Raw genomic sequence first — 13192 nt, forward strand, 5'->3', positions numbered from 1 at the left:
TCTTTAATTCAAATTGCAAATCCAATTCAAATTGTTAGTTTACGTCTAGGTTTGTTTGGATTTCCATATCCCCCTTCAGAAACCTTTACATTTCTGCTTAATATTCACTATATGCATGACATGAAATGGTGGCTGGTGAGCTCATACTGTGTTCTCATTACAAGCTATCATAAACAACTGTCATACTGCAATTAGTGACCAATCTGTCACTTTTGTGTCATCATAACTTTATGTTCTTGTAAAATGGAGAAGTTTTTGAATTCTTGTTATATGTGTTGTAACTTGTCAGGGATTCTTTGATTTTGACCTGATGTGTTATGTCAAATTCTATATATTCTTCATACATATTATAATCATGTTATGTACATGCACCACAGTTCAAATCTAGTTATATTCTTGATAAGAGTAAGTGCCATAGATTTCTTCAGGGTTATCATAATGCTTTGCAAAGTTTTTGTATTATTTTTTCTAAACAAACCAAAATAAATACCAAATATTACAAAAGAGGGAATCTTTGTCTCTCGAGATTGCTGTTACGTGGTGTGATACTTAGTATTACCAAGTCAACAGAATAGACCTGTTGCTGGTTCCAAGATGCATTGCGTGTCTCTCCATACAATACCATGTATTGTGTATGCGCTGAGGGCTTTGCATACGCTACTCAGGGGGATGGTTGTCACCTGACCATACCCTGGGTTTACCCATAAATCCCTCTCTGTCATTGATGCCTTGTAGACTCTGTGCTATAAAGTCCCTCAATTAAAGAGGTCAACATGTCTTTCCATCATTTCCTGATGAAAATGTTATTTCAAGACAAAACAAGACTAAATGTAACAGCTTAAGCGATGTCTTCTCGCGCAATGCATCTTGGAACCGGAAAATCAACTACTGATTGATTGACATTATATTTTCCAACTTGGTCTGCAACTTGTTCCCAGTGAGAGAATTTCGCACATGATTGAGTCTGATGTGTACAATCATACACCTAGTGGAGGGTCTATGGTAAAATGTATGCTTTCAAGTGAAATATCAAAGTTTGTTCAGTCAAAAATTTCCAACTTCAAAGTATTATAACTGGGTATAACCTATATAAATGTAACAGAGTCTGAAGTGAAATGTTGCAAGAATCTGACTGAAATCGTAAAATATGCTTTAATCAAGTTATTCATTCATTGGGGTATGGTGACAGATAATATTGTGTTCCATGGGCCACAGGTTGCATCATATACTTTGTAGTCATTTTCTTTGAAATATTTTACCAAGGTGATGACATCTCTTGAGACATAGTCTCCATGTCCTAACTGGCCATAACCATTCCATCCCCAAGTGTACACATTCCCTGTTTCTGTGAAAAGACCAAGTTGACAGTTTACTCACAAGAGAAATTGACCATTGGCAAATAAAAGTTTATCATGTTCATCATCACTAACTGTTTGTATTGCCAAGAGCCATTTCATGATTTTTTTGTTATTTTGAAGATAACATGCACTTATAAGTCATAAATATTCAGTGTTCATCTAATAAATGTCTATCTGTTAATTCCCATGAGGCAATTGTGGACTGGTTTGAGAACAAAAGAAATAAAATAGAGTTTCAATTTGGTGGTTTTTGGCAAACATGCAAAAGGGTGTGTAATGTGAAATCATTAAATGAGTCCAGAACCCAAAGTTTATGAAAATGCATTTATTTCCTGAAGTGGCATTTCTGGGTAAAAAAGTGTTGTACATATACAACTAGACATAATATGTATCCTAATAATGTAATCATTTCATTTGAGTGAAAAAATAATCTCCACCTGTTGAAGGTGAAATTTTATTGAGAAGTGTTTTTATCTCTTTTAAATGTTGCATCCTAAGACATACCTGATATAGCAACAGTATGTCTTGACCCACAGCTGACCTTTGATATGTTGACCTCATCTGGAAATTCTAGTAGACATGGTACCATTTGACAAAGAACAATGACATCCTTATCATCATCATCATTGAAAGATGGTTTATCTGTTGTCACTGAAGTGGTCTGTTCCATGTCCGTTTGTTTCATTTTTTGTGACGTATTCTGACCTGTATCAATGTTCTCGTCTCGAACTCTCTCCTTTTCCTGATCACTTATTGGTGACACCTCAAGTTTCAAAATAGTTTCTGTGTCAACTTTTGTTTCCTTGGTAATACATCCCTTGTAATTTTCTTGCCCGCTTTGTGAAAAATCAGCACTTTGTTCTTCTTTGCTCCTGGATCTGTCAGGTGCGTCTTTCATAGGTAAGCCGAGTTGACCTGCTTCATTCCATCCCCAAACATATACATCTCCTATGGCTTCTCAGAACAAAGAAAAGAAAACTTGGCAATAAACAATTTGATTAAAATCTGATTTGGTGAATAAGGCTCAATTTCTTTATGTACATCTGTTTCATTCATTTAGTGTTGTTTTCAATTTTTGTGTTCAAGAGTGATCAACACTTTCTGTGGGAAGGTGGTGATTCTCCTGGAACAACAAAGACAGTCTGTTCATTTGCCTATCAGTCTGTGTGTGTGTGTGTGTGTGTGTGTGTGTGTGTAGTGTTCATTTGCCTATCAGTCTCGCTCTCTCTCTCTCTGTGTAGTGTTCATTTGCCTATCAGTGTGTGTGTGTGTGTGTGTCTAAGGTACACCATGACAAGGTGCCCTCACACGTCAGTCAACCCCTCTCACCGGTCTCTCTGGGGGAGAGGAGGCTGGTGAAGGCAGAGCAACATGACGCATCTTGCAGTCTAATCCCTAAAATCAGTAAAACATTTCTGTTAATTGGATAAAATCACCAAAAGTAGATAGCCTAATTTCATCTCAAATTCTGGCAATGTACAAAGATCGAATGGCAATGAACAGCACCTATAATAAAACATTGATCTCCAAACTGAAATAATCTGTGTTAGTCAATTCTTACCTTAAAGTCAAATACAACTGTAATCAACAAAGAAAGAAAATTGGTCATTACAGTTCACATATGGACCACAGTTGTATTGTTTTGTTTTGTTTTGTGCTTATAACCAATAACAGGTAGTAAACTTACCACTGACTGCTGCTGAATGCCATCCTCCTGCAGCAACTGTTGCCATGGCAACTCCTTGAAGTGCTTCTATGACTCTTGGCAGTGATTCTTTTTCACTAGTTCCATGACCAAGCTGACCACGACTGAAAAAGAAAATAGTTTTTGTTACACAAACATGAAACAGACAAGAAGTCATTTACATCATTTTTAAGTATCTGTCAGACTTTGTTTTGTACATTTGTCTTCTAAATACAGTACTTTAGGTAAATTTTATGGATGTTTCCTTTTCTCCTTTGTTCACTACTAGTATATATTGATGTATATTTAAAAAACTAATCAGGATTCTGTAAACAACAGTCAGCACCCTATGTCAGTTATCAAAAAGATTTCACAGTTTGGCCACAAGGGACGCTTACATATTCAGAAGCACTTTTTTGACCAAAAGTATGGAAATATGGGACACTTACAATGTAGCATATTGATGTTAAGCCTGTCAGTTCAAAGATTTTTGCAGTTTTACTTTTCTACATGTACTCTCTGTCAAATTGAAATGGGTGATTGATAAATACTAACACATTATGATAAAACTAAAATAAGCCATATCAAATACCCTTAGCACCCCTAGTGGTAAAATTATATCAATCTTTTATCTTTTTGATAACCAGACCATGAAGTATTCTCTCACCTGAAAAGAGCAACTTGAAATAGACACTATAGACGTGATTCTTGCACCATCTAAAGGTTAATACTACAAACTACTTATATCGGTATTTGAGAATTGTGAACTATCTGAAATAAAGTGAAATCAGACCAAAATGTAGAATAAACCCCCAAAACTGCTGAATGATGTATGAGGTGAGGATAGCATTATCAAGCCATACCTGCCAAGACCCAGGCTGTAGACTTCACCAGTGTTACTTAGCAACAACACATGCTCCTTTCCACAGCTCACTTGATTAACAGGAACTTGCAGGTCAAAAGGTCGAAAAATAAATCTTTCCTCTAGATCAATTTCACCAGCTTGTTGATCATCTAAAAAATAAGATGTAGGATTTTAAAGAAATCAAACTATGAATGAGAAGGAATGATGTGTTTTCAATGGAATATATAAGATTATGAGTTATATGTGATGATGTAATTATGAATGATTTACAATATATCACCATCACTATTATTAAAACACATTTCTCATTATAGCAATTATATACATATCACCATCGCTAACACATTTCTCCTCTTACCCATTACAGCAATCGTATCACCACCATTAACATATTTCTCCTAGCTCTTACCTATTAGCAACTTCATGATACACGTACATATCACCACCACTAACACATTTCTCTTACCCATTACAGCAATTATATACACATCACCATTGTTAACACATTTCTCCTCTTACCCATTATAGCAACTGTATACATATCACCACCTCTAACACATTTCAGTCTGCAATCCATGTGTTCATTTCCCACAAGCTTCTTTACATTGACAAGTCGTGGAATGTTGCCCTTTTTACAAGATTGAGCATATTTCCAGGAGAAACATTGCGAGTGGTTTGGAACAGTCATGATTATTTCTTCTCCTTTGAAAGAAACTTGTTGTATTGGAAACGGAAACCTTAAGCTTGTATGTTGTTGTTGTTGTTGTTGTTGTTGTTGTTGTTGTTGTTGTTGTTGTTGAGTTTGACTTCCACAGAAACCTTGTAAATGAAGCTTTTTGTCATTTCCTGTCAACAAAACAGAAGTTTGTTAATCAAAACATATACACAGAAGGTGCTCAACATAAGGATGGGCTAAGTCCCAAAGTTTTTTAGCTGAGATCTCACTTTATATAAACTTTAGATATGTGCATGCAGTGTAAATGTTAGAGGTCTTCTGTTACCAATATTTTATTGTCTACTAAAATCTTAGACCTGTTGAGCACATTTTACTATGACAGACTGAGAGGCAAATTTTAAAATTTAAAACAACTCAATATATGAGCCCTGACTAAAAATCTCAGATACCTTTCATAAACCGAATATAATTTTTCAAACTTTTGAATTTCATAATGTTGATTTAAAACAGCTGACACACAGATGTACGTACTTGCCTGATGAAATCACCGATTACTTTCAAAAGATATAAAGAACACTCTTACCCGTCAAATAACATATTGTACTCCAGTTTGCTGTTACCATGGTAACATCTTCCATTTTACACTCCATACATTCAATATTGAGTTGGGTGGGATGAGGAATACTTTGCATCTCATCACGAAGCGATAATAATTGTCCAAAACCATTGAAGCCAAAACCAAAACGTCTCATGTTGCACTTTATAAATGTAAATGCCTGAAGTTTTGTTGTGAATTAAAAAAATGTCCCCTTAAAATAAATCCACGATATCAATTTTAAAAGATACACTACTTTACTCATTCTGTCTCTGGCTGAGAATAAGATCCTCTCCCTTGCGCCAAATAGCCGTTGGTGGCGCTTTCTAAAACTTAAAGTGAACGCATGCGCAATTAACAGGTTCAGTAAGTGCTGTGTTACCGTCTTTTCGATTGGTCCATATTTGCCCTTGGACAAAACGCAAACTGAAATTGACTAATCAAATCACACCTTAGAGAACTGTTCCTCAAAACATTACAGCAGTCAAAATGGTGCTCGAAAGTACTATAGTGTGGTAAGTTTACGACAATTTTTCATAATTTATCGAAAACATTTCAACGGCAAATGACAACCAGAATAACATTCAATATGTGAATTTTCATTACACTAAAGTTAGATTCATGTTTTGGTCTCTACATCGAAATCAGAGGGACTAGTTTGGTAGCCAACGTCATGACTATGCGATTTCTCGAGCTCTCTCGTAAGTTTACTGGAACGTGAAGCTTTTTACTTGTTTCTAATAGATCTTACAAGTTACAGCAGATCGTTTTTTTCGAAAGAAGAGAGGAAATGAGTGTAGTTACTTTACTTTTGTACATGAATAAGGCTTTACTGGAAATCTAGTCAACATTTTAATTCATTGAGTACGAGTATTTTAAATACAGGCCTCCATTTTGAATGATTTGAAAAATATGGTATTATTTTTCATGTTTGTATGATTTCAGTGTGGATACAAGTGAATACATGAGGAATGGTGACTTCATTCCAACAAGGTTACAAGCACAGCAAGATGCCGTGAACTTAGTATGCCATTCCAAGACGAGATCTAATCCTGAAAACAACATAGGACTTATAACACTCGCCAAGTGAGTTCAGTATATTGTCATAAACATATGAAAAGAATGTGTTCATTTTATTTTGTTCATACTTTAGGGGGAAAACGTCCACGCAGGAAATGATTGTATGATGTTTTAGTTTGGCAGAATGTAGAATAGTTAGTCTAGATGCTACCCATGGTATCAAATCATCTCTTCTTGAGCTAGCTAGACATGAAGAGAGATCTTGAGATTTGATGCCACAGATAACATCTAAACTATAGAACACTGCACAGCCTATAGATACACATTTGTATTCATACTAGGGATGTAGGATTAGGGATAAGATGTTGAATTAGACCAGACCCTACATGTCATTCTTAACAAAGGATCACTGTTCTGCATGTGCCCTAAAAGTCATTTGACAAATTATAATCACCATTTATATACCTGACTGACAGTGATAGACTTCTCTATGAAGTCAGATTTGCTTGACATTGTCGTAACATTATAGCACTTTGATTTTAATTCTAAGAATTTATTTTTACTGTTGGGCTAGTAGTAAAACATACTTGTGGTGGAACTACATTATATTTAGTCTAAAGATACCTGTAACATGTTTCCAGTGTGATACTCTTCTCACAGATCTCTCTAAAATTAAAAAAAAAATATTCCATTGAAATACTTTGATTGAAATGTAATTATCTCACAAACTTCATATTGTACATGAAAATAGACCAAATGAACACATGGGCAAGCACAAGCAAGGTATTCATGTTGTTGAAATGTAACTTATGTCATATTTTTGTTGTATTTGTGTATCATAGTGTTAAAGTATTAGCAACGTTGACAACAGATGTTGGTAAGATCCTTGCAAGTTTACATCAAGTACAACCCAAGGGAACCATCAAATTCACTACAGGAGTTAGAGTAGCACATGTGAGTATATTTTTTCTGCACTGATCGGATATCAACAGTTTGGCCTCTAGTATCATTCACTATACCTATTATCCACCTCATCTACATTTTTGAACACACATCTATATGTAGAAATGGTGGACATTTTTTGAACAGTTCAGAATAAAATGTAACAACAAAACACAAATTGTACATATGTACATACATCAAGTACTCTTTACTTAGGAAATCTTGTCTATTTTTTAAATAGGCCACATCGTCCTGCAAAGTCATTGTCAGCAATAAAAGTTTGACGTGCATATTTCACTTTACACAATTTACCTGCAGTCTTTGGCATATTAAAAATTGTATGGAACACCTAAGTAACCACTTCTGTAAAACTTAATATAGAGACATCCTCAACATCTGTTCTTCTGGTGATTGGTAATTTTCGGTACTTGTAATATAGCATTTTACCTCATGCTAGAGGTTGGTACTTGAAATAGCATTTTACCTCATGCTAGAGGTTGGTACTTGTAATAGCATTTTACCTCATGCTTGAGGTTGGTACTTGTAATATAACATTTTACCTCATGCTAGAGGTTGGTACTTGTAATATAGCATTTTACCTCATGCTAGAGGGTTGGTACTTGAAATAGCATTTGACCACATGCTAGAGGTTGGTACTTGTAATAGCATTTTACCTCATGCTAGAGGGTTGGTACTTGAAATAGCATTTGACCACAGGCTAGAGGTTGGTACTTGTAATAGCATTTTACCTCATGCTAGAGGGTTGGTACTTGTAATATAGCATTTTACCTCATGCTAGAGGTTGGTACTTGAAATAGCATTTGACCACATGCTAGAGGTTGGTACTTGTAATAGCATTTTACCTCATGCTAGAGGTTGGTACTTGTAATAGCATTTGACCTCATGCTAGAGGTTGGTACTTGTAATAGCATTTGACCTCATGCTAGAGGGTCAAAATAGTACAAAGTCAACTGAATCTGATGTGCACATATAGTAATGCATTTGTAGCACTATTTGGGTGCATGTAATGGTGTCATACAAGAAATCACATGATTGTTATGATGCACCTATGAGATGAAATGTATATCAGGGGATGAGTATTATGAGGAAACCTATCTCTAGTATAAATTTTGCATGAAAGTATATAAAGTATTTTGATGATTCTCCATAGCATTATTGTGACTTCTGCTATGTTTTTTTTGTCTTGACAGTTAGCATTGAAGCACAGACAAGGTAGAAACCATAGAATGAGAATCATAGTATTTGTTGGAAGTCCTATCGAAGAAGAAGACAAGGAGTTGACTAAGCTGGCCAAGAAGTTGAAGAAAGAAAAAGTTCATCTAGATATTGTCAACTTTGGTGAAGATGTAAGACAATGTTGTTTGTTAAATTGAGAGACATTCATGTGATGATATACCGTAAATATGCTAAATACCTAATTATCTTTGACAACAACTCTGGTATCAATATTGATATCTGACAACGAAAGTAACGTAGGTTGAATATCACAAGAAAACTTGAGATTTAGTGACTTTTAGAGTTGACCAATGAATGCCTTCAGGCATCAGCAGTGTTGTATTAGTGTATTTGGTAGGGAGTGGGAGCCTAGGTAATACGTGAGAGGGGGTCTGGTAAAAAAATTCTATACTTTCAACCCATCCTTGTACCATAATGTTTTGTCGTTTTCACAAATTTGGTGAGGAACCCCAGTAAAGATTTCGATAAACTGGTAGATTTCACCTTCTTATTCCCTATAACAAAAATACTGTATTGAGTGAGTGACTAGTGAAGTCCTGTTTATGATCATATCTTGGGATTATCTCAAAAATGATGTAGAGAAAACTAGATAAATTTTTGCATAAATTTACACCGTCATTCTTAGGGAAATTTTCTAAAATTGGTTCTTCCTTGTCACCAATATCTGTTGTATTTCCTGTATATAGGCTGCAAATACAGGTAAATTAGAATCCTTTGTGAACACAGTAAATGGAAAAGATGGCACAGGATCACATCTTGTGACAGTACCACCAGGTCCTATTCTTTCTGATGCCTTGGTCAGTTCACCTGTGATTGTTGGAGAAGATGGTAGTGGTGCTGTACCAGGTCTAAGTGGTGCATCTAATGAATTTGAGTTTGGATTTGATCCTACTACGGATCCTGAACTAGCAATGGTAAGTCAGCTAGTTTGGATTTGATCCTACTACTGATCCTGAACTAGCAATGGTAAGTCAGCTGAGCTGTAGTGCAAAGAAATCATAGCAGTCAAAATAAACATCATTTCCCTGAATCTCTACCCCACTGGTGCAATGATGAAATTGAAATTTAAAAATGCCAGTTTTAAAGTGAATGGGATAGGTACTTTGTACCTCTTCATATTCACTAGTGAAAGATTTGTTCATTCTTAGTATTGACAAGATGAATGGTTTTAAATTGTAATACAGCAGTGTGTTGTTACCATTACAGCAATATGTGGAAAGGTTGGACTCTCATAACAGCATTGACATTGAAATCTTATGATACTGAATAAGTAATGACCTTGACTTCTGTGTAAGAGAAAATAAACGACTTGGGAGTTTTCCGGTATCAGAATAGTCCATTTTGTCATGTGTTATTTATTGACATGACATTCCAAATAAAGACTGTCTTCTATTTTCTTCATCCTTACATTGTCTGTATTAGCAATTTGATGTGGGTTTTTTTTACCTTCTGTTGAAATGAATGATTGAGATTTCATGTGTTATGTGTTTAGGCACTACGTATCTCAATGGAGGAACAAAGACAGAGACAGGATGATGATACCAGGAAAGTACAAACAGAGTCGGTTGCTACAACTGAAGGAGGAGGGGAACAGAAGGCAACTGTGGCAAGTATGTACAACACTTTTCTAAAATCACTTAAATTCAAACTACAGACAAAGTTGTTTAGATGAATTAGGAATGTGGTCAGTAGTATTTGTATCAATTATGTTATCAGAAAATTGAGAGTGGTCAGGTTTTGCAGTTTGAATTTCGACACAGTTGAGTATACTAGTGTTGTGTGGTAACATGCTTTACTGTCACTCTTACAATGGAAAAATTGGCAGTCAGATGTACATAAACTTAATATTTCTTTATATAGATGCAAGGTGGTACTGTAGAATTCTAACTGTAAAACACGGTGCAAAATAAATTTGAGGTGTATGTTTTATTTGTGTGAACAAAAACCTCTGTTTTGTTCATTTTGAAGCCAAAGAAGACTGATATAATAAAATGTGTCTTTAACTCTTTTTTTACCAGCTGATAGTGAGGAGGCATTATTAGAACAAGCTATCAAAATGTCCATGCAACAGCCACCATCAGCCGTTGAAAGTGTACCAGAGAGACCAATGCCTGATTTCCAGTCTATGAGTGAGGAGGAACAAATTGCCTATGCCATGCAGATGTCATTGACACAACAATCCAGTGATGGTAAGTGTGCTGTGTGATGTCAGCTGTCACCATAAATAATCTTTATTTATACTAGATAGGTCTTTAAGTATATAAACACTTGTCTCCCAAGAAGTGCAGTGAGGGCCTCCCTCATGGGTTCAGTATTAATGACATATGTATACAGAATATGTAATAATTCTGTAATTGTTCCAGAAAGCAATCAATATATATATATCTTCTTTATTACCTACTTATTAAATTTACATTTGTAGACAAAATAAATAATACATTTTTTGAGGTAGGTAAAAGGAGACCAGAAAATAGCTACTTGCTAATCAAGTCTGTCTCCTTAGACACTGTAAATAACATTTATAATAAATACATGATATATATTTGAAAGTCTTCATATAGCTCACAAGCTATGAGATAAGTCTTACCTATGTCATAACATAAAATATGTCTTGACTTGCAGAGATATCTGAATTAGCTAACCCAGCAAGTAGGAGATCACAAGAGGAAACACCTATGGACACATCAGAACCAGATAAGGTATGTATACCACCAATGCCATTCATTCTATATTATCAGCATAGAGTAGTTTGTACTGTATGTTACTGTTCAACATCATTTCATAACAGCATTGCCATCATAGTTCTAGTTTTGGAGTGACCAAAAATGCTGTTTTCATTTGGACCTCTTGATGCATTTACTGTATATTTCTTGTCAGCAATATGCCAAATGTAGATAAATGAGTATGCCAGACATTTGGATTTATGAAGTAACACAAAAGGATATAGTAGATTGATAGGGAAATGAATACTATCATGGATGCCAGTGGCATTGTAGCACATAAGGCAGTAAAGAAAAATATGGGTTTCTTACATAACACAAACAAAAAGAGAAAAAACAAGTATTATTTTAGCTGGCCAAGAATTCCATTGGTTATCAGTTTCTTGTAAAGTGCTACTAACACTAATAGACTGTACATGACATTACCCAAGTGTATATGGTACTGTCACTGGATATTTGTGGCCCTGTGAAACAGCACCCCTAGTGGCAGAACTAAATAATCTTTTGTCTTTCTGATAACTGGCATCTGGCATATTTTGTATGTATCAAATTGTGATTCTTGTCAAGTACAGTTGCAGCCTGAAAGATCAATATGCTAAAATCTGGTAGTGAGTGGTTACATAGCAAATCAATGACTGAATCTTACAGACAAGTACAGTTTGTCTTCAGTAAATAACAACTTTATTTTCATTTTTCTCACAGCAACCTGATCCTGATGATGACTACAGTGAAGTCATGTCTGATCCAGACTTTTTACGTGGTGTCTTAGAAAATCTTCCAGGAGTGGATCCTTCTAGTGAAGCCATACAAAATGCCATGGGCACTTTAACCCAGCAACCCAAGTCTGAGGACAAAGATAAGAAAAAAGACGATAAAGATAAAGATAAACAATGAAAACAAATAGTCCTATCAAATTGATTTACAAACTTTATTTTGATGTCATAAAATGTATTTAATCTCTTGAGAATGCCATGGATGGCTTTCACCTAGGAGAGATACCGACATTTCTATTACACAGACAAACTAGTTATGAAAGGGTAGAACAGATTGGTTATGAATGGTTTGTTCAAACTAAGAACGATTGATTTGTACAAATTAGTTATGAATGGTTTGTACGAATTAGTAATGAATAGTTTGTACAAATTAGTTATGAATTGTTAGTACAAACTACTTCTAAACAGTTAGTATGAAGTAGTTCCGAATGGTTAGTTGTAAACCATGGGTATGGTTAGTTAAAGTAAGCTCCATTCACTGCATGATCCATGCATGATATTAGGGGACACACATTGTATACATGGCCAACACACAGTAGAATTATGTCTTGTCAAGTTCTTTTTTGTCTCTTTGGTACAATAAATATAATTATCAACATAATTCATTTTGTAATGTCAGGTTTTATTCAGTTACTGTGTTGTGATGAAATTGAATGTGTTAATTCAGTGAATGATAAATTTGCTTGAACCAAAGTCATTGGAGATTCAGAATATTTACTGAGAAACAATACAATTAGGCCTAATAAAAAAATTGTGTGGTTCCAGTTACCTGCCCCCACCTAGTTTTTCACTGCAGACCCTAAACTTTTTTTTACATATTTGGTAAAAAAAATAATAAAATCGTGAAAATTGTGAAGTTTCACCAGAAATAGTGGATACGGAAACTGACATCAACTTACATGTAAAAAGACAATATTGCAACACTGTTGTTCCAATCCAATCTGTAATGGCTGTACATCTGATGAGATGAAATCAATAACACAGTGACCATATGGAAAACAATGGAAAACATAACTACCTGAACTACACTCACACATGAAAAAAAAATACAATAAATAAAAAATCTATCTACCCCACCGTATTGTTTTACAGAAGTTTCAGTGAACATTGTGATTCGTGAAAAATTGGTATACTGCCCTCTATTATCAAACTACAAATTACTTTGTTTCGCTTTCTAATATCACTGTGCCAAGCAAATGTAGTTATAAGAAGTTGTTCCTTTCTCAGGATTGTCAAGCTTTAACTCTGATGTTGTAGTAAAGTTACCCAACTGGAATCTAGTTTTGAAGCGACTATGTACCT

The 13192-nt window shown here is 35.0% G+C and overlaps 2 protein-coding genes across 2 annotated transcripts; one reads left to right on the forward strand and one right to left on the reverse strand.

The window, feature by feature from the left end:
- Positions 1-1169: 1169 nt before the first annotated feature.
- LOC144446364 (RCC1 domain-containing protein 1-like) lies at positions 1170-5335 on the reverse strand. The gene is made up of 6 exons (XM_078136111.1): positions 5167-5335; positions 4727-4753; positions 3906-4056; positions 3046-3167; positions 1863-2312; positions 1170-1345 (listed from the first exon to the last, which is right to left on the reverse strand). The coding sequence occupies exons 1-6, from the start codon at positions 5333-5335 to the stop codon at positions 1170-1172; spliced, it is 1095 nt and encodes a 364-aa protein (XP_077992237.1).
- A 309-nt stretch (positions 5336-5644) lies between these two features.
- LOC144446579 (26S proteasome non-ATPase regulatory subunit 4-like) lies at positions 5645-12461 on the forward strand. The gene is made up of 9 exons (XM_078136377.1): positions 5645-5693; positions 6124-6264; positions 7041-7152; positions 8352-8507; positions 9084-9311; positions 9890-10007; positions 10416-10586; positions 11020-11096; positions 11820-12461. Exons 1-9 carry the CDS (start codon positions 5668-5670, stop codon positions 12009-12011), a joined length of 1221 nt encoding a protein of 406 aa, XP_077992503.1. The 5' UTR covers positions 5645-5667; the 3' UTR covers positions 12012-12461.
- The last annotated feature ends 731 nt before the right edge of the window (positions 12462-13192 follow it).

Source organism: Glandiceps talaboti, chromosome 15 (assembly GCF_964340395.1).
Source record: "Glandiceps talaboti chromosome 15, keGlaTala1.1, whole genome shotgun sequence".
NCBI classification, from domain to species: Eukaryota; Metazoa; Hemichordata; class Enteropneusta; family Spengelidae; genus Glandiceps; species Glandiceps talaboti.

What these genes read in the sequence shown, in the direction of transcription:
- LOC144446364 (XM_078136111.1), bottom strand. Translation starts at nt 5,335, where the DNA reads ATGAGACGTTTTGGTTTTGGCTTCAATGGTTTTGGACAATTATTATCG. An exon ending in TACAATATGTTATTTGACGG is followed by an intron (nt 4,754 to 5,166) that starts GTAAGAGTGTTC and finishes TTTTGTTGACAG; the next exon opens with GAAATGACAAAAAGCTTCAT. An exon ending in CAAAAAGCTTCATTTACAAG is followed by an intron (nt 4,057 to 4,726) that starts GTTTCTGTGGAA and finishes CTTATTTTTTAG; the next exon opens with ATGATCAACAAGCTGGTGAA.
- LOC144446579 (XM_078136377.1), top strand. Translation starts at nt 5,668, where the DNA reads ATGGTGCTCGAAAGTACTATAGTGTG. An exon ending in CTCGAAAGTACTATAGTGTG is followed by an intron (nt 5,694 to 6,123) that starts GTAAGTTTACGA and finishes GTATGATTTCAG; the next exon opens with TGTGGATACAAGTGAATACA. An exon ending in ACAGAAGGCAACTGTGGCAA is followed by an intron (nt 10,008 to 10,415) that starts GTATGTACAACA and finishes TTTTTTTACCAG; the next exon opens with CTGATAGTGAGGAGGCATTA.